The sequence below is a fragment of the Solanum dulcamara genome, chromosome 1, assembly GCF_947179165.1.
Source record: "Solanum dulcamara chromosome 1, daSolDulc1.2, whole genome shotgun sequence".
In the NCBI taxonomy this organism is placed as follows: domain Eukaryota; kingdom Viridiplantae; phylum Streptophyta; class Magnoliopsida; order Solanales; family Solanaceae; genus Solanum; species Solanum dulcamara.
The window spans coordinates 12,837,867-12,863,332 of record NC_077237.1 but is presented as its reverse complement, the minus strand read 5'-3'; the positions used below and the strand labels follow the sequence as shown (position 1 = coordinate 12,863,332).

The window sequence follows — 25,466 nt, the reverse complement described above, 5'->3', positions numbered from 1 at the left end:
TGATTTAAATAAACCAGATTGCAATTGTTAATTCATTTAGATTGTTAAGGGACAATTTTGTTAACAATTACATGTGAACATCCTCAAAATATGAACAATATTGGGTTGAAAGGGATTTTCGCTCCGTCAAGAAGAATTATCTCATGCAGGTTTAACTACAACAACAACAATAATAACATACCCTGTGTAATCCCACAAAAGGGGTCTGGAGAGGGTATGATGTACACAGACCTTACTATACCTTGCAGGCCTAACTGCTTATACTATTAAATCACATGATGAGAGCCCCAATTATATGGAGTTTCATTTATGTCAAAATCCTCAAATTTTTACATAAGTCCAAGTGATTTCAGCTGCTGAACATGCTCCAGTGGCAGAGCTGGTGGAGACCAATCATTTCCATTGACCTCACCATCGACATCCTCCACAACATATTCCTTCAAAAGAAAAACAAACATATCGTTAGGTAGATGCTGAATCTGATAAACATCTTAAGAATTGTAGCAGTCATCATGGCACAAATTCTGAGTGGTATTGCGTACTCAAGGATTTATTATAAATAACATTTTAATGAATCGCCTCTCGACGAAAAGGGTTCAAGACAATGATTGGGTACAAAAAAAGAAAAAAATTTAGTTTCAAGTATCAAACCACATTCTGTTTGACAATGCTTGAGAAGGAATGCAAGAAAGCACAAAATGTAGACAGATACATGTTGGATCAGACAATTCGGAATGATTTACTCGTTTCAATACAGGAATGTTACATAGAGAACAATTATGTGCAGACTCTTCAAAATCCTCGCCACACCCATGTCAACACGACATGAGTGTAGGTTTGGAATCCACACCAGATTTGGTCAACTCATCTTGGGTGCTTTGACTACATCTATGATAAAACACACACACACACATATTTATGTCACGAGATATCTTATGAATAAAATATTATGTACTTATAAAGAATTAAAACTTTATTAGCTTTAGTTCAAAATGTTTAATTAATAGAAATATATATTTATTTATCAGCAACCTTATTCGCACTCGTATCTATAACCCCGAATCCTAAAAGTTATGTGATGAAGAGTCCGACCTCTAGATCCACACCCGTATCAGGTACCCGCACTGAGTCAAGTAACATAGGTTCTCACATAACAACTCTTTGCTAACCTCTGGCTAGAGGCCCACCTCATGCTTTAGACAATCATTTATGACAATGTCACTTTTAAAACAGATTAAAAAAAACAAAGCAACAACAATAGAGTTTAGCTAACCTTTGTCAGCATTCTTTTTGCAAGTATATGGTAATGCCTCTGCCATATTCTCTGTCCAACCATTGTAGCAACCAAAACACTGTAAAATATGCCGATGACAGTAAATAGTCCTAGCACAATTAAAGCCATTATAAATATTAGTGGCAACCCAGCTTCACCAGCACCTCCTAAGCAACCTCCACACTCACTGGCCGCACCAGCACAACTTTCAAAGCATGTTGTACAATCAGTCCACATACAAAGTGTACCAGGTAAATGACAGTCTGCACATATTCTGCAACGATGATGCACCAGTCGTCAGAAAGAAAACAATAAATCTCTCCTCAAGAAGTAGCATCAGAAGAAAGAGATCAGAGTGCACCATTTCTCGCAAAATGTTGTTCAAGCTGATAATGCAGTAGATACCAGATCTAATATTAATAAAGAATTAATAAATGATAACAGGTAATCCATCAAAAGCAGCTTTAGCATGTAATTCCTTGTAAATTGTAATCATTCCATAAGCTTTCCAAACATAGCAAGCATGTATAACAATAGATGATGGGCACATCCAAAGAAAGCAGCAGATTTTCAGAATGACAATGCAAATATTTTTTCTTAAAGAGGACAAAGGAGAGACTAAGACTTTCTAGTTCTTATCCAGACAACTAAACAAGCACAGCTTCATCGACAATGCTTAATTGCTACGTTACAGTCTATCAAGAGTGCAAAAGTGATGTAAAGGAAAAATGTTCTTGCATTGGTTAACCATCATTTACTTGTTCCTTGGATTGATGATGGGAGAAACAAGGAAGAAGAGTGCAGTATTAAGCTTGTTACGAATGACGAGTCAAGATTCTTTACCCAGGATGACAACAGCAAAGGCACAGTTCGCGGCAGGGTTGAGCCAAATCACTGCGCACTCTTCGATCATAACAGGTGATGAAGCAACCAGATAGGCCTAGCAGAGCGAAAAATAACAGTGCCCCTGTACATTGTCAAATCAATACCTCAAAGTTAGTTTTTTTTAAGGGATGTGACTACAAAAGTTGAATTTCATCGAAAGGTCTAAAGTATATATTGATCACGAAGAATAACAAACACAATTCTCATTGCAATAACTATCAATTATTTTGAAAAATTATGCACCATCTTTGGTCCTTGAATGCCTTCATGCGCATAAAGGAATGGGACGTCTCTTCTCAAGATATATACAAATAGACTAATGCTACTGCACGAAGATTAGTAAGAAATAGACCAATGATGCCGTGATACTTAAATCCCCTTTTTTCCTGTGTCACTTGCTCCTTCTGTTTCTCTTTTTCTCCTGTAATTTTGAGGTGGCTCCCACATTCTCTTGCTGGGGAACCTGTTAGTTTGTTTCATGCCTTCATCACAAGGAATGGAAAGGTGAAGGTTCGGACTCCTAAAACGCAATACTTTGGGATAGACATGCAAATATTTTGCACGAAAATATCTTCCACGCCTCAAGTGGATCTTATTATCAAGACATTTCCATCTAATATCAACTCAAAATTAATAATCAGTTAAGGGGCCTTTTGATACACACTAATATCCGACTGCCAATAAGAGTGTATATCATCCACTGTTTGGTTTTGTTTTGTAGATTCTTTTTTAAAATTCATTACAATTAGAGGGAGGCGAAGGGGAATATTACATAGGTGGGACTTGATCCCCCACCACATGGTGAAGTATGAGGGGCTCACAGCCTCCCAACATATGAGCTAATCCTCCAAACCAAAGGTTTATATAGATTGGTGTATCTAGTGGGTAAATTGTTTCTTTTGTTTTTTAGGTTTGGAGGGGATTAGATTGTGATTTGACATGCATCTGTCCGGAATAGCTTGCGATGACATGTTTGGCCTTTTCCATACTGATTTTTTTCCACACCTCGCATACTGATTAGACAAGGGTAAAACCTCCAGCAACTCATCCAGACTGATTCAGATTTCACAAAATCATCCAGTTCCCTCCAAACTACATATACTACCACAAGAAAACTCTTCCCTTCACTCCATCCGATAACCCAAATCTACTCTCATCCTCCACCACTCTCCCATCCTAAATCAATCAGCTATGCTTCACTCACAATTTCATTAGGTGAGGTACGAAAATTATTTCCATCTATTCCTCTCTAATCAAGTCTATTTCATTCGAACACTAGATAGTTAGTTTTTTACAAGCAAAATTAGAAGTTCTTTAAAACAAGAAGTTCTTTAAATCTTACACTTATCCTACAAAGGACTAAAGAGACTTCTCACAAGCAATACACCTGCATAATTCATTGGTATCGCCTATATAGATCCGTCACTTTTATTGTGTCTTAAACTTCCAAGAGATTATATGTGTTTTATGGCTTCTCTATATGCGACTTTAGACTTACCTCGTCCACTAACACTTTCATCAAATCATCATTGCTTCATCTGGAGGCCTACATAGGACACAATCATACCATCTCAAACAATTCTGTTGTTTTATTTATGTGATCTTCCATTATCAAAAGTGACTATCTCTAATCTTATCATATCTTGTATGACTGCACATCTATCTTAAAATTTATCCTTCTCTGACATTTATCATGTGCCATGTGTATGAAAAAGTATGTGTGATTCTTGCTTCATGTCCAAACCCCTCCCCCACCCAAAATAAAAGATCTAATCCCCCCCCCCCCTTCCCAATGATACCCGCCTTTCTTTTTTCTACCTCTCCCACATAATAGGGACAACACAGATGCAGATGCTTAGGTTTGATTCACACCATATAATTGCCACTTCTCCACCCCATGTAATTAACTGATTCTAACTCCCTTTTTTGCATTTTCTATATTTTTGTTTGACTAAAAATTTTTACAATTTTTGAGAAAATGCTACTGGATGTACCTTTATCTTATCCAGCATTTCTCAATTTCCCACTATGTTAGGACTATTTTTTGTTACTTCCATATTTATTCTGAGAGAACCTCCAATTGATAGATGGAGATGAACTTGGGGACAAAAGATCAATGGTTCACTTAGTCCATTTATAATATTCTTGCAGAGAAAAAGGTACTAACATATATGCAAATAAAAATCATAACTTAGTAGCCAAAGTAAAAATTAGGGAAAAAGGTCAAATATATCCCCGAAATTTCGAAATGGAATGCATATACCCTTCGTTATACTTTAGGGTTGTATACACCCTTACCATCATACTTTTAGGTCATATATATCCTTTAACCAAACGGAAAGACGCATAGCACCATTTGGAAACTTTATCCCATTTTATTTTATTTTTTATCCAAAATTAGAAAAGTCCGCCCAATTATCCATTTATTTTACCCACCCGGATTAGAAAAATCCTAACCCAATCCTAACATTGTCCATATCATTCTGATTTGAGGGTTATCATTCTTTTAAAGAAAAAATTAAGGCTAGAAACTCTAAGCTAGTTTCAGTTCACAGATTGGTATCATGTTTATATAAGATAGGCTTTCTATTGTTTGTTGTCCTCAATATTGAAATTTTTTGGACCGCCTGCCAGGTGCCATTGATGGAGACAATAAGACATGGCCACCGGCTCGGTGTAGCACACTGGGATATCAAGCCAGACAACATTCTGTTTAACAACTGAAACGAACTGAAATTGGCTCGTTCAGTGTTCCACGAAGGAGAGCTGATGAGCGGAGTGGTAGGGACACCATATTACGTGGCGCCGGAGGTTTTAGGCGGAAGAGATTATAATGAGAAGGTAGATAATGTTGGCCGGAATCCCTCCATTTTATGGTGACTCTACACGGAGGATATTTTGAGGTTGTTCTCAAGGCGAACCTTAGGTTTCCGACGAGAATTTTCCATTTTGTGTTGCCGACGGCGAAAGATTAGACTTGGAATGCTCTGTAAAGATGCTTCCAGATTGGGTTAGGGTTTTTCTAATCCGGGTGGTTAAAATAAATGGATAATTGGGTGGGCTTTCTAAATTTTGGATTAAAAAAAATCAGATAAATTTTTCAGATGGCGCCACGTGTTTTTCCATTTGGTTAAAGGATATATATGACCTAAAAGTATGACAGGAAGGGTGTATACAACCCAAAAGTATAACGGAGCATATATGCATACCATTTTCGAAAGTTCGGGGGTATATTTGGCCTTTTTCCCTAAAAATTAAAAGGAAACATAGGACTCCTAAAATTTATAAACCTCTAGAATACTAACCAGCCACCAAGGATCCCTTTAGGGTCGTTTGTCCTGTGAGCAAGTTATACAGGGATTATAATGTGGGAAACATAATGCAGGGATTAAATGATGACGAGATTGTTCAGTGCATATACTTTTTATTGGTAGATGTTTGGTTCATTGGACTAAACATGGGATATATGGGGTATAATATATGATGTGTTTGGTCTTATACTTGATAAACTTGGATAAACTTGTATTTCCAATTTCGGCCTCGGCAAAATAACTTTGGCAGAAAAGCTTTGGAGAAGGATATTGTGTCATTTTTTAGTGCTATAAAAATCTTGAGATTGCTTATATTAGAATTAAAAAATCAACCGAATGATAATCTCACATTTTATCCTGAGATTATTATCACTTACCATTGTAACCAAATGATCCTTTAGTGACTTCTAGGAAAAGGAATCCCCTTACAATATATTATCTAGCAATAAGTCACCACCTTTCAGCCTACTTCCAGTGCAGCAGCAAAGCAGGTGCTTCAGCAGGTAAGTATGCAACTATTTATGACAATTAAATAACAGAAGCTATTCATGTAAGCGTTTTATTAAATCTTTGCTAGTTATCAAGTGTTCAACATGTTTCTATTATGCTCGTAGAATGACCAAAAAGTACGTAATTCTTAAAAACTAGGATTTTACACCACAACAAAGGGCAACCTAGGAGGATAGTTTTTTGTTAAAACTTTTACACGGGACACCTCCAAACAGAGGATATAATTCCATCCCAAAGCAATTAGGCCTAGATAGAACTCAAAAGAAGTGGACAACTTTTGTTAGGGTCGCGGGATGTGATTCTACCATAACAGCTTTGATAATGAGAATGCACATCAGATGGTGTTTTGTATTTGCTGATACACTACAACCGACATCAAACTTATGTCCCCACATCTGGGGGAAATTCAATCATCTCAAAAAACATCACATATCACAATTTTGTAGTTGAATTCACATTCCAAGCCCATGGTACATACTGCCAGCTTTGACGTAATAGACCTCATGGATTTATACCTTGGGCTACGTCATCATCGAGATAAAAAACGTGTGCACCATGTAAACTTGTGTAAAGTCTAATAAGCACGTCATTTTTCTTTCCCTTTCTAATGTCGGATTTGCTTAAAGTGTATATGCAGCTTGTCAACCTATAAGCATACCAAACCTTGTCCTTGACCCATCCTTCGTCAAGGATGTCACATACACCCTCCTTGGGGACTCAGCCTCCTCGTTGAAGTTTGCCATACCATCATATTGCGGGAGTCCGACTCTGATACATATTTTTCATGACCCAAGAGCATGGCACATATTGTCTGCTTTGGCCCAATAACCTCACATATTTGTCCCTTGCTACTCCATCATCAAGCTCAAAAGCGTACATACCATTTAAAGTTGTGTTATGTTAAGGCATATAACTTTTTTCTACCTTTACGATGTGGGATTCTCTTAAGGTGTTATATGCACCCTTCTTCAAAAACTTCCCAGCCAAGAAGCCCGTTGAACCTTTTCCTTGTCTCGCACTCAGTCAGGGACTTCATACTGACCATGGTCATAATGCCCTACGGTTCAAGGCTTTAGAAAATGCTCACTTCTTATGGCAAATAGGCAATTGCTTTGCCACCTGAATGCAATAATAGGAAATCCACATTTTCTCGTAAACATTTGCACATGACACCTACTTTATTTTATCCTCTCAAATTTCAGCTATGCCCTCCTTGTTGCCAACCAAGTGAAAATACACATCTTTTTCTAAGCTTTGGGAAGTCAAACCGATAGATGCAGAACATTGTGACATCTCTTCTTAGTAGCCTATAAAAGCACTTCACCAGAAACATCCTACTTCCTCTCTCTGTATGATTTTCAAGTATCCTGATCTGGTAAAGCCTCCAGAACTGTCACAATTTGCATGAAGAGGTCCATATAAGGTGCAGGAAAAGTCCTACCATACTGGAAAACCTTCAATCTTTTTGTTCCTTCTCCTATTATGAACAACTTTATCCTAAACGACCACCTGTCGAGCAACAAAAAGGCGTCCTCAGACCACTAACTGCCATTAATGAGAATCCTCTCAGTTTCATCTTTGGACATAAATTTTAAAAACATAAGAGCATCTATGAACATAATGACCTTTAACACTTCCTGCCACATCATTCTTGGGGACGATATAGCCATAACGAGAGAAGTCTTACTAGGGACAGATTTTGGCTTTGGTGCAGCCTGAGAGAATAAAGAGTATAATTTATTTCCAAAGAGTTTGGTAGCCTTAAGGATAGTTAGGGTGGAGAATTCTCTTAAGAAATACAGAAGACGAACAGAATCTAAGTCAAGTTCCTGTTAGTACCCTCCACAAGCTACTTGCTATTATATTCAGCAGAAGTACTAATTTACCAAACCTACTCACCAGACATGATCTAAGATACTTCTTCCTCGTTTCAAATTAATCAGTTGAAACAGAAAGCACAATCTTTGAGACCACTCCAGCAATGTCCATCATGAGAAAGTTTTGGCCAATTGGCCTGTAAGCGAACTTCTACTTCCAATTGTCATCATCCTTCCTTTAGTGTTCTCAATTATCATAACACACTAAGTTGTATGATTATGTCAATGTGTACTAGAATTAAGTTGCTACGCAATCAAACCCTTATGAGTTTGTGTTGTCGGAGACTCACATGAGCAAAAAAAGGTATTTTGGGATATGGGAGAGGTATTTGATGCATTGAGGATTTATAATTTTTTATTTTTTTATTTTTTTATTTGCACCAGGTGTCCAAGTCTCTTAGAGCCCCGACTAATCCCGGGTGTGCACAGGCCCTCGGCAAGGATTTTCCCACAAGTGCACCACAGTTAATTCAGGTTTTACCCAGTCCGATGGCCCTCAAAAATTGTTTGCACCCAGTGGGTTTCAAACTTGAGACCTTGAAAGGGAACAAACCCCAAGGCTCAAGTCAATTGCCACCAGGCCAACCCCTGAGGGTTTGAGGATTTATAATTTCTGATAAATACTATTTATTACCATTAACCATAATAAGGGCAGCCCGGTGCACTAAAGCTCCCGCTATGCGCAGGGTCTGAGGAAGGGCCCGACCACAAGGGTCTATTATACGCAGTCTTACCTTGCATTTCTGTCAGAGGCTATTTCCAAGGCTTGAACCATTACCATTAACCATATGAATGTCAAAATTAGATTTGGTAGACACTGACAACTGAAATTATTATAGCCTTGAAAAATCTATACTTAGAAAGAAGGTTGTATTTTCTTGATTATTTGGAAAGAATGTTTGTCGTCAAGGAAGATATACTATATTTTTAAAAAATTCATTTCAAATAAACAATTTGCAACAATACTATTGGGTTTTTAACACATTTATTTTATTCTATCTTATTTCACTGCAAATGCAAGTTGAGTTACCTATAGAGAATAAAATTTACTTGCTGGAGGATTTGAGGCTCTTGTAAGAGTTAAGCTATCAGCAAATTATTAAGGAAATAACATTCACTGTTCTTATGAGTTAAGAGCATATTGCTGCTCATTTTACAATGGAATTATTCTTCTTGGTAAGGTCAATTTTAGAGCCCGTTTGGATGGGCTTTAAGTTGGTCAAAACCAACTTAAAGCCCCTTTTTAGCTTTTGGACGTGTTTGCCTAATGCTAACTTTAAGCCATAAAGTTCTTAAAGTCAGTCAAAAATGAAAATTTAGGATTTCTAACTTTTTTTTTCTAAATGCTTAAAGCCATTTTGTTTGACCATGAAAATTACTTTTATATCCCTTATATTTTAAATAAATTCTCAAACTACCCTTTTTATTCTTTTAACCCTAAAATTCAAACACTTATTTTCAACATAAGCACTATTATCCAAACACTCAACTGCTTATTTATAAAAATAACTTTCAGCACTTCAAATTTCTAAAAGCACTTCATACATAAAAGTTACTTTTTTTAAGCCCATCCAAACGGGCTCTTAGACTGCAATTACTTTAAGTTTATTCAAGAAAATTGGAAGTTAGGCTTTCATTCTTCTAGATGTTGCTAACTTCCAATTCAAGAAAATTGGAAGTTAGGGTCATTAGACTTACTCCGCTCATATTAAAGAATCTCAACCATTTCTCAACATTCGGTGATCATATGGTCATTCAAGGTCTCTATGCCACTTTTTTTCTAATTAGTGATCAGTATGCAAAAAAGTTCTTATGGGAGCAGGCAGCTGGTGAACAAAGAATGTTGATGTGCAGAAAGAATTTTATCTAACAATTGAAGTGAGACAGGCATAGTAACTTTAGCTCCTTTTTGAAATAGTAGTATCTTTAGCTACTTGAAGGATATACTGTCCGTTTTATTGAGAAAATATCTCAGGAGGAGCAAGGTTCCCAAACCACCATATCAACCATCACAAATTTCATTTTGTCCAGGAAACAAGCAAATGAAGAGAGGATATAAATTCCAGAGAGAGAGAGAGTAAGGGAGATTGGCACAACAGAACTTATAGGACAAGACAACACGAAATACAGTTACTTAACAGATCTCTTTCTTTTTCGATAGGTAACACCATGATTTAACACATATAACCAATCAAAAAAAAAACATCATGACTTAAGAAATATATAATAATGGGAAGCTCAAGATGGTTACCGCATAGGTAGTAGAAGCTTAGTTCGCTATCAAACCCCCAAGTCAAACGCAACCAAGACTTATGGTGGGTGTCGATCAAGTAAACTAAATATCCCAGTAAGGCTATAACCTGCAATGAAAAAGGGCAATTGGATATGTTCTCTATAAATAAGGTAAGGAAATATCTCAGAAAATAAAAGAACAAAATTGTAAATAGGACCAACCACCTACAAGCTGAACTGCGAGAAAGATGAACAAAATATCTCTGGTCACAAAGAATCGGAACTTTAAAGTTCGCCACTTTCTATCAGTGGGAACATGAACTCTCAAGTAATAGGGAGCTTTGCAAGTTGTGCAATGGGAAAATGCGAATCCTTCCTGTAAAAGACAAATGTATTTAGCTAATGAAAAAAAATTCAATTCTGGTGATTATTGCTTACTGTAAATTGCTCAGCCAACTTATGCAGACATTGCTTCTATGAAAGGAAAGCCTCAACAACTGCTTGATAGTTTTGAATTCATGTTGAAATGAAAAGCACATCGAAAAATGACTCTTGTAAGTAAAGTGGCTAGTCCAAAGCTATACATGCACAACATATGTACAAATGACACTAATCAAATCCTGATCCTACGTTTTAATGCATCAATACAAGTACAAACTAATTCCACGTAAGGTAAGGAATAAAAATATTCTAGCACCCAAGGGCGTGACCTACTTATCAATGGAGTGGGTTGGGAGTTATGAGATCTCAGGTTCAAATTCCAATATAGACAAAATCACTAGGTGATTTTTTCCCCATTTGTCGATTTGTCCTTGGTAGACAAAGTTACCTGATACCAATACTGGTGGGAGGTAGCAGGTACCCATGGAACTAGTCAAGGTGCGTGTAAGCTAGCCCGAATACCATGGTTACAAAACAAAACAAGAAATAACAAAAATCTTGATGGAGTGCCTTTCTGAAAGAAAAGCAACAAGGCAACTTCGACAATAACAAGGTTAAAACTGCTTAAGTAATACAGATTCAAAAGCCAACAAAACATACTTTCACCGCACGCCAATGATCAAGGCATTCCCGATGAACAAATTTTGATGTACCTTTGCACTTGCAAGGTGCAATAAAATCCCTACCTGAAAAGAAAAAATAAAAACATTTACAAGCATCCCAATTCGGAAACAGCACAAGTTCAGCATATATAACCCAATAATGTTATGCTACAACAACATACCCACGTAATTCCTCAAGTGGAGTATGGGTAAGGTGGTGTGTACTTAGCCTTACCCCTACCTTGTGAAGGTAGAAAGGCTAATTCCGATAGACCCTCGGCTCAAGTAATGCATATAAAAACAAAGTATATAAAGAAAATACAATAGTGAAGAAGTCATGCTAAAAATAATGAAGAAGAAAACAGTAGCAACGACAAAATAAACAATGACTGAGGAGAATGAAACATCAGGTAATAATAAAAGCGAAGAATAAGATAGTAGGAGAATAATAATAATACAACTGAAAATAGAACTAAACAACACTCGACCTACTAACCTTCTACCCTAATCCTCGAGCTCCATATATTCCTATCTAAAGTCATGTCCTTGATAAACTGCAGGTGAACCATGTCATGTCTAATCATCTTTACCCAAGACTTCTACGATCTACCTCTACCTCTACTTATACCTACTATAGTCAACTTCTTAATCTTCCTCACTAGGGCATCTGTACTTCTTCTCTTCACAATGCCTGAACCATCTCATTCTCATCCCATTCATATTGTCCACCACGGAGGTCATTCTCACCTTGTTCCAGATAGCTTTGTTCTTGGTCCTATAACACCTAGTATGCCCGCACATCCATCTCAACATACTCATGTCCGTTTCTGTCATCTTCTATGCATGCGAGTTTGCAAGCTCTTGACTAGAAATACTCTGCACTATACAACATAGTTGGTTTGACCACCACTTCATAAAACTTATCCTTAAGGCTTGTGGCACATTCTTATCCACAAGACATCGGATGCGAGCTTCCATTTCATCTACCTGCTCCAATATGATGAGTAATATCATTGTTAATCCCCCTATTCCTTTGATTATTAAACTCCAAATACTTGAAACTTCCTTTCTTGGGGATGGCTTATGTTACAATGTAACCCCATATTTGTCACGTGACTCGTGAGTTACTTCCCTAAACTTCCACTCTAAGTATTATGTCCTAGTCATGCTCAACCTAAACCCTTTGAACTTCAGGGTTTGTCTCCAAACCTCCAACCAATCGTTAACTTTGTCGCGTGTCTTACCAATCAACATTATTTCATCTGCAAAGAACATACACCATCGCACCTCTCCTTCATTATGCCGCATCAGTAAATTCATCACCGAGGCAAATAATGCTATGCTATAGAATGAAATAAACAACAAACGACTTGGAAAACAAGCATTCACCAAGCGCACAAAAATTCACACCACCTCTTAATAAATGCTTTTTACTTCTTTCATTTCTTTGATAAATCAAATAGAAAACAAATGTTGATAAGTAACAAGTCCAAATAGAATAGATGCAGATTTTCATTTCCATGTAATCAGACAAAACTAATAGTACTACCACATGCTCAAATTTCTCAACCCAATGCAAAATTCAGCCTTTCACTAATGCCTAGAAAAATCTAATTTAACTAGTACACTTAGAGTTGTATAATTTGGGGTCAAGACAAATTCACCAAAATACTTTCATTTCCATCACAGGGCCCTCAAGAATCACCTAAAAGCAGCTTCCTTTACGGTTAAAAACAGTATAAAAAAATCCAAATTGAGCCAACTAATATTTCAAACGATAAATAAAAGATTAAAAAAGGGTAAAATCAAGAAAGAAAGAAAGAAAGAAAACTGACCATCACTCTCAAGACAAATCCTACACTGAATCTGTTCACTAGAACCAGCTTCAAGATCGATCTCACTAGGGTCAGTGATCACAGAAGGAGGAACCAAAGGAGAAGATTCAGACTGATCAACCAATTCCATTTTCCCCCCAATTCTCTCCAGAAAGAAACAAGTTTACAAATTTACAAAAAAATCAAGTTTCAGTTGACCATAATCAAGAAAATCAAAAACCCCTTATCTTCTATACACATATGGGTTTTCTCTTCCCCAAAGAATACTCTGTTTATCTTTGCTGTTAGGGGAAGAAGAGGTGGCTTTTTGTTCTCTTCTATGCTTGTCTGAAGAAGAAGAAAATGTAAAAAGTCGCGTTGAAGTCCTCTTTGTATTTACACGTCTCTTAACAAAAAGTAATGATTAGTATGATTGTTTTTTTATTTTTACTTTATCAATTTATTTCGACTTGCCTAGCATAGTTTATATGTGTGATGTAATTTGCGAGTTATCTCAATATTTATGGTGAACAAGTTATTACAAAATGTGAGTATTTTCTTATTTTCAAAAGAAAAAAATAATGTAAAAAGTCGTTATTGAGGTCTTCTTTGTATTTACATATTTTTAACAAAAAGTAATAATTAATATGACTGTTTTTTTATTATTACTTTATCAATTTATTTCGACTTGCCTAGCATAGTTTATATGTGTGATGTAATTTGCGAGTTATCTCAATATTTACGGTGAACAAGTTATTACAAAATGTGAGTATTTTCTTATTTTCAAAAGAAAAAAATAATGTAAAAAGTCGTTATTGAGGTCTTCTTTGTATTTACATATTTTTTAACAAAAAGTAATGATTAATATGATTGTTTTTTTATTATTACTTTATCAATTTATTTCGACTTGCCTAGCATAGTTTATAGTTTATATTTGTTATGTAATTTGCGAGTTATCTCAATATCTACAGTGAACAAGTTATCACAAAATGTGAGTGTTTTCTTATTTTCAAAAGAAAAAAATAATGTAAAAAGTCGTCATTGAGGTCTTCTTTGTATTTACATATTTTTTAACAAAAAGTAATGATTAATATGACTGTTTTTTTATTATTACTTTATCAATTTATTCCGACTTGCCTAGCATAGTTTATAGTTTATATCTGTTATGTAATTTGCGAGTTATCTCAATATCTACAGTGAACAAGTTATCACAAAATGTGAGTGTTTTCTTATTTTCAAAAGAAAAAAATAATGTAAAAAGTCGTCATTGAGGTCTTCTTTGTATTTACATATTTTTTAACAAAAAGTAATAATTAATATGATTGTTTTTTTATTATTACTTTATCAATTTATTCTGACTTGCCTAGCATAGTTTATAGTTTATATCTATTATGTAATTTGCGAGTTATCCCAATACCCACAGTGAATAAATTATCATAAAATGTGAATGTTTTATTGTTCTCTAAAGAAGAAAATAATGTAAAAAGTCATCATTGAGGTCTTCTTTGTATTTACACGTCTCTTAACAAAAAGTAAGGATTAGTATTCATATTTTTTATTAGTATTTTATAGAATTTATTCGAATTGAGTTAGTCGCATCGAATTTGCCTAATGTGATTTGCGAATTATCCCACATGAAACAAGTTATCATAAAGTGTGAGTGTTTTATTATAATATTTATAATAATTAGTAATATATAATTTTACATGTTAAGAATTGATTGGAAGAATAAATAATTAATATTAAAAATAAAATATGAGAAAAAAATATTATATGTTTTTATATGCTAAAAATGACAAGTTAAATTGAACTTTTTAGTATAATGGACAAGTAAAAGTGAATTGAGAGAAGTTTACCTCCCAGTTATGAAGTATTTTTTGGTTTGATTAAATATTTTTTTATTTATCTTTAATATTCAAAACAAATGTTTCTCCTTTGTTCTTATAAGGATGTTTTAAAAATTTATAATTTATGAATAAAAAAGGTTTATAATAGGTGTTTGGCTATTAGAATTTGGAGATCAAATTTGAAATTAATATTTATTTATGAAATGTGACAAAACTTCAATTTCTGTTTCAAATCATGATTTAACTTGTATTTGAATATGCAATATGAAAATAATAATTTTGAATCACTATTTTGGAAATTCGATTTGAGATCATGATTTCAAATCCCAAAAATTTCAAAAAAAAAAACATGATTTGGAATCTAAATCATGATTTTTTTAAAAAAAATCCAATGTAAAACTTGATCATAAGTTTATATTTTGTAATTAAAAAAAAATCTATCATCTTAAAATTTATATAAAAAAATCATGTTCCATGTAAAAAGATTGACCAATCTCTTATAAAATATGTGTATTTGAAAGTTTGTAATTGAAAATATTTTATTTGTAAAAGAAACATCGAGATATTCGATTTATCAAAATGATGCGTTAGAATATTTTGACATCTTATTTATGAATAATGATTTGCTCATTTAGTAAGATTGTATACAAATTGGAGAAATTTTGATAGTTTTCACAACTTGTAGGATTTTATGTTTATAAAAAAAAAATACAACTTAAAAAAATCAACTTGCATGTCCAAACAATAATTCAACTTCAAATCGACTTGATTTTAAATCATGATTTCATATCGCATATCCATACAGACTTTTAAAATCTCAATTATCTAAAAAGTAGAATTTCAAATTTCAAGTTGTGATTTCAATTTTTTAAAATGTAAAAGTAGATACACAAGTTTTTATTTTAGATCTTATATTTATGAAGAACAAAAGATCCATCATTTTAAATAATGACCCGTTATTTTAAATTTTACAAAAAGAAGCATGCTCGACACAAATAGATTGTTCGTATCATGTGGGAGGATTGTATTACAAAATAATTAGTACTACTAGTTGTTGATTAATTAGCCCTTTGAGTTTTTATAAAATTATGTGAATTCAAAATTTTGTAATAACATGTAATTATAAATATTTATTAATTAAAAAAAGTCCTTGTTTATGAACTATGATTTGTTCATTTGGTAAAAATTGTATACGAGTTGAGCTTTGTTTATGAGAAAAAAATAATTTAATTTTTTTAAATTGCATGTCTAAATAAGATTTCAATTTCAAATTATTATTTAAAAATCATATCCAAACAAACCCTTAGTCATAATAACAAAAAAATAATTTATCAACACTTTTTCACCAAACACATCATTTGTTTATTACTCCACTCATTTTATTTTACTTGACTCGTGTTGATTTGAAACTCTTCTTAAAAAAATATTCATTAGTGATTTATTTTGCTAAACCAATATTATTATGTATTGAGAATTTAAATTTAATTATTAATATTTTTATATAGTTCTTTAATAATAAAAATAGTATTAAAGAAAAAAGAAATCATTTGAATTGATGAAATGAACATTGTAAAAGAAATACTACTATTTTTTTAAGCATAAAAGTCAAAATAAAATGATTAAGGCTGATTTTCAGACAAGGGTTTTTAATACTTTAATTTTTTCCACAAGTATGCATGTCAATGTTCTTTATTCAACTTAAGTGGAGCAGTATACTATTTTCTTGGCCATCTGTTGGGAGCAATACTTTTTCTTCTTTTTTTTTTCCTTAATTTTTTATTTGATTTTTTATTAGAGCTTGATTAATTTAAATTTGTGTATTGCAATATTTATTTTGAGAAATGACATTTCTAATAATTCTTTTTTCATATTTAAAATTCAAATTTATGATTTCTAATTAAGGGGCATAAATTTCAACCATCTCACCATAATCAGTTAACCAATATTGATCTTTTTCTCTATTTTTACTTTGTTCCGCCCTTGATAGGGCAAGCTTTTTGGGTTAAATTGTAACTCAAACTTTGAGGAATGTTCGATTTGAGAAATAAATGTATTTTTTTTTCAAAATTTAGAAAATAAGGAAGAAAAATTTGGTAATTGATCCATTTTTTCTAAAAGTTTCCTTTTTTTCCCTCCTGAAACATTCTAGATTACAGAAAAGAGGAAAAAAGAGAGATGATATGTTTCTTTGCAAGGAGATATGACCAACACAACTCAAACTTCAATTTTCAATTTTTAAAAATTTCAAATAAATGAAAAATATTTAATTTTCATGCTCAAATATCCATATTATGTTTCACTTGCTTTAAAACTATTTACAGAAAAGTATTTTAAAAATCCTCCGTTTAACTCTCTAAGGAGTCATTTGGCATGAGGGATAAGGAATAATGATCTCTGGATAAAATGCAGAATTATTTTATCCTACATTTGGTAAAGATATTAGTTAGTCCTCAGAGTATTTATTCCATCATTTATGTTATAGTGATGGAATAAGTTATCTTATATATATATATATAGAGAGAGAGAGAAAAGGGTCATATAGCCCCTAAACTTTACAAAAATATCTAGATATACACTCCGTTTGAAGTTTGGCTCACCCATACCCTCGTCGTCCAATTTTTTGAATATGTATACCCTTGTAAACATTAGTTACTTTGCTGGAAATTTTCAGTGGTACTGAGACTGTCCCTACCATTACCCTTTATCAAGCTGGTTTACAAGAGTTTTGGCTATAACCAGCTCATTTTTTTTAAAAAAATAATATTTGGAACTACCACATAACCATTAATTGACATATGACATTTTTATAAAATTCACCATTTTTAATTTCTCTCAATTACCCTACCCGAATTGTATCCGATCCAAAAAATTTATCCCTTTTAACCCAAAATCAAAGCCCTAATAATGGAGCATCTTCTTCATTAGAAGCTCGCTGCAAGGATTTCTGAGAAGCCCCCATCACTTGAAGGAAGAGTGCTCTCAATTATACAAGTTAGGTACTGATTTATTTAGTCAAGGTAAGTCTCATATATTCAATTTTGTTACACTTTTCAATTAGGTTAGGATTATCTAAATAAAGTCGACCTAGTGAAGCATGTGTGGGTATTTGATGTGTCTACCAAAATCACATGAAATCTATTGTTTAATGTTAAAGGGTGTACTTTTTATGTCTTTGTAGGCTCTGTTTTGTTTGTCTTTTGGTGGTCTCGAGATGATGTAGTCTTTTAGCATTTAGTTTATTATATTTTTATAGCTTTTAATGTGTTCAGTTTGATGTGGTCCCTATGATTTTGTTGTAAATATAATTTTTCTTTCATATATTTTTGAAGGATGATTGGTGAAGTTGATATTGTGTTCAACTATGGGGGTAGTTGGGTCATTTTACCTGCATTGGTATACACTAAGAAATTGGTGCACTTTTTGCATAGTTTTGACCCTAAATTATTGAGTCATACAGATATATGTGATGAGTTTGCTTTCAAGCTAGGGTTTTCTCGGGTTAAACAATTAATAGTCACTGGGCCCTTTGGCAAGTATTATATAATAGATGGGGATGATGTCATTAGGGCCATCCTCGGCCTATTGTGTGAGCAATTTAAAATAGTCAACTTTTTTATTGTGGGGGAGGGTGAGTGTCACGATCCGAAACCGGGTGTGATGACACTTTTTCTATCCCATCAGAATAAGTCAATCTAAACCTAACAATTATAGGAGATACTACAGAAATACTACATATATCAAATAAAGCATAGCAGAATTCTTAAATAATCTCAAATAACCCCCAAAATTTGGTTGTCACGTGTACAAGCCACTAATAAATATGAAATAAAAGATAATACAAGTCTTAAATGTATTTGTATCTCAAATAGAACAAAGCATAGAGTAAAAAAGGATAAAGGAGATCGTCGGGCGTCAATCAGCTACTTCTCTGAGTCACCTCAAAGCCTCAGAGTATAATGAATATCTCAAACTCACTATCTGGGCTCAGAAACTACACAAGTATAGAAGCAAGGAGTGAGTTCAACCAACATGTTACTCAGCAAGTCAACTAACAAAACTAAGCAGATCTAAAGAATACAGGAATTCTTTTCCTCCCAATCGAACCTCCATAACTACAACCTGCACAGAAAATCAGCCCAACCTAGATTTCACAATACATAGTTCAAATATGTCCCACAATCACAGTTAAGTCATCACAAGACATAAATAACAAGTATCACACGAATCAACCATAAGAGTCAATACACCACAAATAAGTATGCAAGGATGCTCATTCACAATCAATAATCGAGCATCAATCATATTTGCCGGCAATGACCTCGACATCACACTCTCACCGGAAATAACCTCGGCATCACATTCTCATCGAAAATGACCTCCTCATCATACTCTCGTCGAAAATGACCTCGACATCACACTCTCACCAGCAATGACCTCGCTATCGCACTCTCGTTGGCAATGACCTCGGCATCACACTCTCGCCAGCAATGACCTCGACATCACACTCTCACCATAATGACCTCAACATCACTCTTCATCTCATCAAAGTATCCAAGAACAAAATGCAATTCAAAATGTTCACCCAATAATGAGGAAATGACAAGTTCAAGCAATTCACAATCACAATAGGACTATTATGGCATAACATAAGATTCACGTCAATGTCAATATCAAGCATTTCACACTTTGCAATCACGATCATAGCAACACATTATATTTTTATTAACCTTGTTCATTTACTAAGATCAACTCATATGAATACATAAACTATCACCTCATTCTCATTACTCCCCAACACATACAAGAAAGGAAATTCGAGGATTCTAAGGATTTGCGGAGTTTTAGAAGTTTACTTGCCTCAAATAATCAAGCAATCACTCCGGGACTTGAGCCTTCCCTTTTGTTGGGCTTCCAAATCAATGCAATCTAATCAAATAAATAATCACAATAAAATTTTGAAACTAACAACACCATATTACTATATGTCTAGTCTAAGACCCAAAAACTCACACGAATGTATAACCAAGTTCCTAATCTTGATGCCACTTAACATGTCAACTCCCATATTTTTTCGAATTTCAAGACTATGGTTAAGTTTCAATTTTTCCAATATCATAAATTTAAGAATATTTATATAATACAATACGCCTAATATTTACAGTAAAACCTCTATAAATGCATGTTCTTGGGACCAAAAAAATATATTTATTTATCGAGATTATTAGTTTATCGATAAATGCATAAAATATTTATTTATCGATAAATAAATATTTATTATTTTAGAGAGTATTTTGCAGTATGTGCCATAAGAATGAAAAAAAATATTTGAATTAAGAATTTTAAAAGTTTAAATCTAGAAAACTAAAAAGTGTAGCCTTTGCATATTTATTATTTAAATCTAGAAAAGCTAAACGAATTTAGTAAAATTTAATATTTCTAATTGTATTCATGTATATAGAATATGAAGAGATTTTATGTTAACGATAAAAGAAAAAAGTTAGATGTTTAAAAATCATAATCCAAGTATAATGCCTTCTTATCATTTGAAAGGCGTACAAAAACATCTTTTACCAATAAAATAAGAAATGCAATATGTGAGCATAAGAAAGAGAATCCAACTATTAGCCAAAAAGATTTGCAAGCATGGGTGAAACAAAAGTTTGATTTGACTATTAGTTAATCAACAATATCGCACACTCTCAAAAGGTCGGCAGAGTATTTGTCAAATTAGATAAAAAATAGCGATGTCAAGAGGCATAAACCGGTAAAATACCCTGATTTAGAGAAATTTTTGTACGGGTGGTTTCTTCAAATGCAAGAGAAAGTGAACATGCCAGGAAAAATTATCCAAGGAAAAACAAAAGATCTTTTCCTGAAAATGTATGGTGAAACTAATCCAGAATTCAGCTTCTCTTCTGGTTGGTTAGAACCTTTTAAGTCTAGATACAGAATCAAGTCTTATAGGCATTTTGGTGAAAGTGGTTCAGCTATCATGGAGAAAATTGAAAACAAATTGTCTAGCATACGGTCAAAACTAGATCAGTTTGAATTGAAGGATATTTATAATATGGATGAAACTGGACTATTTTACTGATTGGAAGCTAATCATTCACTTGCTACCAAGCGGCTTGAAGATCGCAAAAAAGACAAAGAGAGAATTACTCTTGCTCTCTGTTACAATGGTGATGGATCTGACAAAGTACCATTGTGGATTATTGGTAAGTTTGCAAATCCTAGATGCTTTAAAAATGTGAACATGAACAATCTTAATTGCATGTATAGATCCAACAAGAAAGCTTGGATAATTGGCTTGCTTTTGCAAGAATATGTTGGTTGATTTGATAAGAGAATGAATGACAGGAAGATTTTGTTAATAGTAGACAATTGCCCAACTCATCCAAAGATAGTTGAAGGCCTAAAAAATGTAGAGTTGTTTTTCTTACCTCCTAACACAACGTCTAAGATTCAACCATGTGATGCTGGAATTATTCGAGCATTCAAAGCTCATTATCATCGTCGTCTTTATTTCAGCATTCTACAAGGTCTTGAGGTTAAAGCACCAAATACTGAAAAAATTAATATTTTGAATGCTATTAATTTTGCTAACTTGGCTTGGAATTTTGATGTGAAAGAAATAACAATTGCAAATTATTTTTGGTATTGCAAGATCCGGTGGGAAGAAAACAATGTTTTCGAACCACAAGTTAGTGAATTAGATGAATGTATCCAAGAAGTTGGTGAGTTAGATGAAGATATTCAAGAATTTAATAATGTCATCTCTAATTTAACCTACAGAAATGTGATGGAAATTGAACAACTTTTGAACTACTCTAACGAAAATGATACAGTTATGGAATCACCTACGGAGGAAGAGGAAGAGATACCATATGAAAACGTGATACTCTAACAATAGTTATGGAATCACCTACCGTCATACTCTACCAATAACGTGATACCATATGAAAAACTCTAACACAGAACCAAATTAAAGAAGGATTAAAAACTTCCACCACCGAAAAGAAAAGAAAAAAAACAAAGTGCAGGCAGTAGCAAACAATACTTTCATGTATTCATCACATGCTCTTCCTATAATTGCCAAATGATTGTCAATCATTTCCTTATCCTTGGCAATGATTATTGCACTAAATATTTTTATCACCCTAGGTTCCAAAACACAAACAGACCATTTCATTTTGTAGCCACTTTTTTTTTTAATTTCTTTCTACCCAATAATATTATAATAATATTACTCACATATACAATAATTAATGTAAGAAGACACAAATGGAAGCTCACTTGAAATTTGTTGAAGTGTTATCCCACTTTGTTGCAGAAGCCGCACAAAAGTTTTCTTCGACCTTTCGTTTGAGGGTTTAGAAAATAATAACATTAATCCCTTTTAACTTAATTTAACTTATGGACCAAGATGTATAGGATATTAAATAAGTTAATAATCTAGCCCACCAATTAAATTAATTATCTAAAATCACCTCTCAATTAATTCACCGTAGTTATCGAATGGTCCACAATTTCCAATTTAAATTTACGGAAATGGTCTTTTGTGAAAGTGAGATGACTCATTTTTGAAATGACCTAACGGATTATTATAGTGAGCTCACAGTCTTTGCTCAACATATTACACACCAAACTAAAATATGTTTTATAGATGTTAAGATTGGTACAAACTGTGAACACAGTGTTCGTTTTGATTGTGAATGGGATCTTTCTGAGGGTGATGAATATGATAATGAGTGGATGGAGGCTATTAGCAAGGACAGGAAAATAGTAGTGGGTGATAGGCTGGAAAACTACAAGGAATTGCAAGTTGGAATGACATTTAAGGACGTGAAAAAAGGTAGGCAGATTGTGAATTATTATGCATTAGCTAACAAAAGACTTTGACTATAATCAAGTGTGATACAAAGAGAACTCGGTATGGTTGTGAAGAGAGGTGTTTCTTAAGGTGTTTGATTTCAAGAGATGGGAAGACTGAAGGGTTTAAGACAAAGATTATCATCAGTAAACACACATGTGAAGATGTCTTTTTTAATCCTAGAAATGATTTAGCCACTTTAGCTCAATACTTCAATAATAAGCATCAAAATAATCCCAAGTACAAGGTAAAAGATATGAGATGAGAGCTTGAAAATAATTTTAACTTGAATGTGTCTCAATCCAAACTTAAAAGGAGTAAGAGTATGATTCTTGAGAAGTTGGAAAGCAAGTTTAACGACCTGATTTTGTCGTTATGGATAAGTCAATAGGGAAGGAATTTTGGTTAGAAAAGCTTGGGCGGTGATTTTGGAAAAATTAAGTTTAGGCCAGACTTGAAAAATATTTTGAGTTAGGGAAAGTCTAGGGTGATACAAAATTAGATATGGGATTGAATCTTTAATTTGATTGGGTTAACTAATAGCCAAGATGATACGGACCCTGTATGGCTTTACGGAATCGCATTCGGGCGAGTAAAACTCCTGAAATTGGACTTGGAGTGAAAGGTATATTCTAAGGCATCTTGGGACGAGGGTGTGTTGTAAAAGAGGAGACTGAGACTCTTTACAAGCTCTCTATCTCCACCTATCTTACTAGAGCGGGATTAATCCCGTTAGGGCGGGGCCGCCAAAGCGGGATGGTCCCGCTGTGGCGGGGCAAATGCGACTTAAAGTCGGGAAAAAGTCCAAAAATGGTTTTAGTCATTCCCACTTTGTTAGTGAATTATTGCTGGTTTCCACCATAGTTTGTGCCAAAGGTAACTAATTTACTCCTTAAACTTGTAAATAGATTTCTAAAACCTATAATCTATAGTGGGTGATCATTGAGGGAGGATTTTGGACTGAAACTAATGGTGGAAAATAGCCTTAGAATAGGGGTTAGGATCATGGGTTGGTCTAAGAGGGGGAATTATGTTGTAATCAATATAAATTATACCATTATATTGATTCTTTGTATGTATTTCCCGTCTTTAGACCAAGAACAAGCTGAACGAACCTGAAAAGGGAAAACTCCTGCACTTTAGAGTTGTCAAATCTTGATTTGGAGGTAGGTGATGGTTTGTTTTCTATATGTGATTCATGAATTACTAAATTACTTCACTTCATGCATATGTGTATATGAATAGGGAAGAGTGTAATGATCTATGTGAAATGATTACTTACTGGCCATGACTTGTAATGAAGTTGTTCTTGGTAGATATGATAGTTTAACTATTCACTGTGATTGTAGCTGACTTGTATGCTTGGATCGAGTGTCACATTCCAACACACATTGGATCAGATATTACGTTTCAACACATATTTAAATCGGGTATCATGTTTTGACACAATTTTGGATTGGGTGTCATGTTCTAACACATAAATAGATGGTTGCAGGTCCCATGAGAGGATCCTTATGTGAAATTGCATGATATTGAGACTAATAAACTACGATAATGTTGAGTACTAGTTTGGAGATGATATTGGTTAAGTCTGTTCAGTATATATGTGCTTATGGTGTTGTATTTACTTGTTTATGTCTCGTTTACTGTCTAACCGCGTGATCCTACCAGTACACTATTATTTTGTGTACTGATACTATACTTACTCTATTTTTATTGAGTATAGAGAATATTCAGCCGGCTGTGGAGAGACCTCACAAAGAAGATTGTCAATTGTCAGAGTTTGAGGGTGAGCCAGTTCTTTTAGGATACCGTGAGCTCTTCCATATCTTAGTCCTTCATTCAGGACTTCGACTCTTAAACACTGTTTTACTGTATGAATCTTTGGGATTTCATTCCCTTTTTGCTAGACTTGATGTTTTGCTAGAGTTTAGATACATTCAACTTCCAGTTCCTAGAAGTTAAATTTCGCATATTTAGGGTTGATAACTAGACATATCTAAGTTTATGGGAACTCAACCATTTCTTTATTAATAAATCTTTTTTCGCATCTTTAAACTACTTATATCTTGTGAATGTTGTGAGTTTGGGATGTACTAATGGTTCTCCTACCAGAGGATTAGTATGGGTGCTAGTCACAACAGGTAGGGGTCATCATAAAGTTGGTATCAGATCCCTAGGTTCGTTGATCTCGTTGTACGAAAATGAAGTAGAGTCGTGCGGAATGATATAGAGATGTCTGTACTTTTCTTTGAGAGGATATAGAACTTTAGGAAAAGTTTCTCTATCTAATTTCCCCTCGTGTTATAACTTAATTCTAATTGGTATCTCATGATTCAAATTGGTATCTAACCTCTTTCACTCTCTTATCCACAGATGGTGAACACTCGCTACAATGATGTCCAGTCCAAAACTCCTATAAAACTGAAGAGGAACTAATCGTGAGAGGACATGGCCGGGGAAGGGGCAGGAGAAGAGGACACGATAGAGGTCGAAGAGATTCTTACCCGCCAGGAGAGAGGCTCCGGTTGAAGAAGTACCAAGAGAGGAGGCCCATCCCGCGCCCCAGGATGAGTTGGAAGAGAATAATAAGGCGGACGAAGAAGAGGTTGTTGAACACGTAGAGGACACCCAAGATGGAGCTACTATTTTCCCCCTCTGGACTCCAAACTAGCGCAACAGATTATGACCTTTCTGAGTGGGTTGGTTGGCACTGGAGTCATTCCCACCATGCTTGCAGTACTATCTCCTGTTGCTCTCCCATTTTCTACTGCAGCTCCTTTAGTAGATCAGGTGGTAGG

The 25,466-nt window shown here is 34.2% G+C and overlaps 1 protein-coding gene and 1 pseudogene across 1 annotated transcript; one reads left to right on the top strand and one right to left on the bottom strand.

Annotated features, from left to right (window-relative positions):
* Window positions 1-13,354, bottom strand: LOC129902293 (uncharacterized). Its single transcript, XM_055977469.1, has 7 exons — window positions 12,967-13,354; window positions 11,130-11,215; window positions 10,318-10,464; window positions 10,108-10,216; window positions 2,117-2,240; window positions 1,274-1,547; window positions 1-437 (listed from the first exon to the last, which is right to left on the bottom strand). The coding sequence occupies exons 1-7, from the start codon at window positions 13,094-13,096 to the stop codon at window positions 330-332; spliced, it is 978 nt and encodes a 325-aa protein (XP_055833444.1). The 5' UTR covers window positions 13,097-13,354; the 3' UTR covers window positions 1-329.
* A 4,799-nt stretch (window positions 13,355-18,153) lies between these two features.
* Window positions 18,154-21,699, top strand: LOC129891667 (CENP-B homolog protein 2-like; annotated as a pseudogene).
* Window positions 21,700-25,466: the final 3,767 nt, after the last annotated feature.

Coding starts and splice junctions, on each gene's coding strand:
- LOC129902293 (XM_055977469.1), bottom strand. CDS start 13,096: ATGGAATTGGTTGATCAGTCTGAATCTTCTCCTTTGGTTCCTCCTTCT. Junction 2,241..10,107: donor AAGCTTCTACTACCTATGCG/GTAACCATCTTG, acceptor GACAATGTACAG/GGGCACTGTTATTTTTCGCT. Junction 438..1,273: donor CAAAAAGAATGCTGACAAAG/GTTAGCTAAACT, acceptor TTTCTTTTGAAG/GAATATGTTGTGGAGGATGT.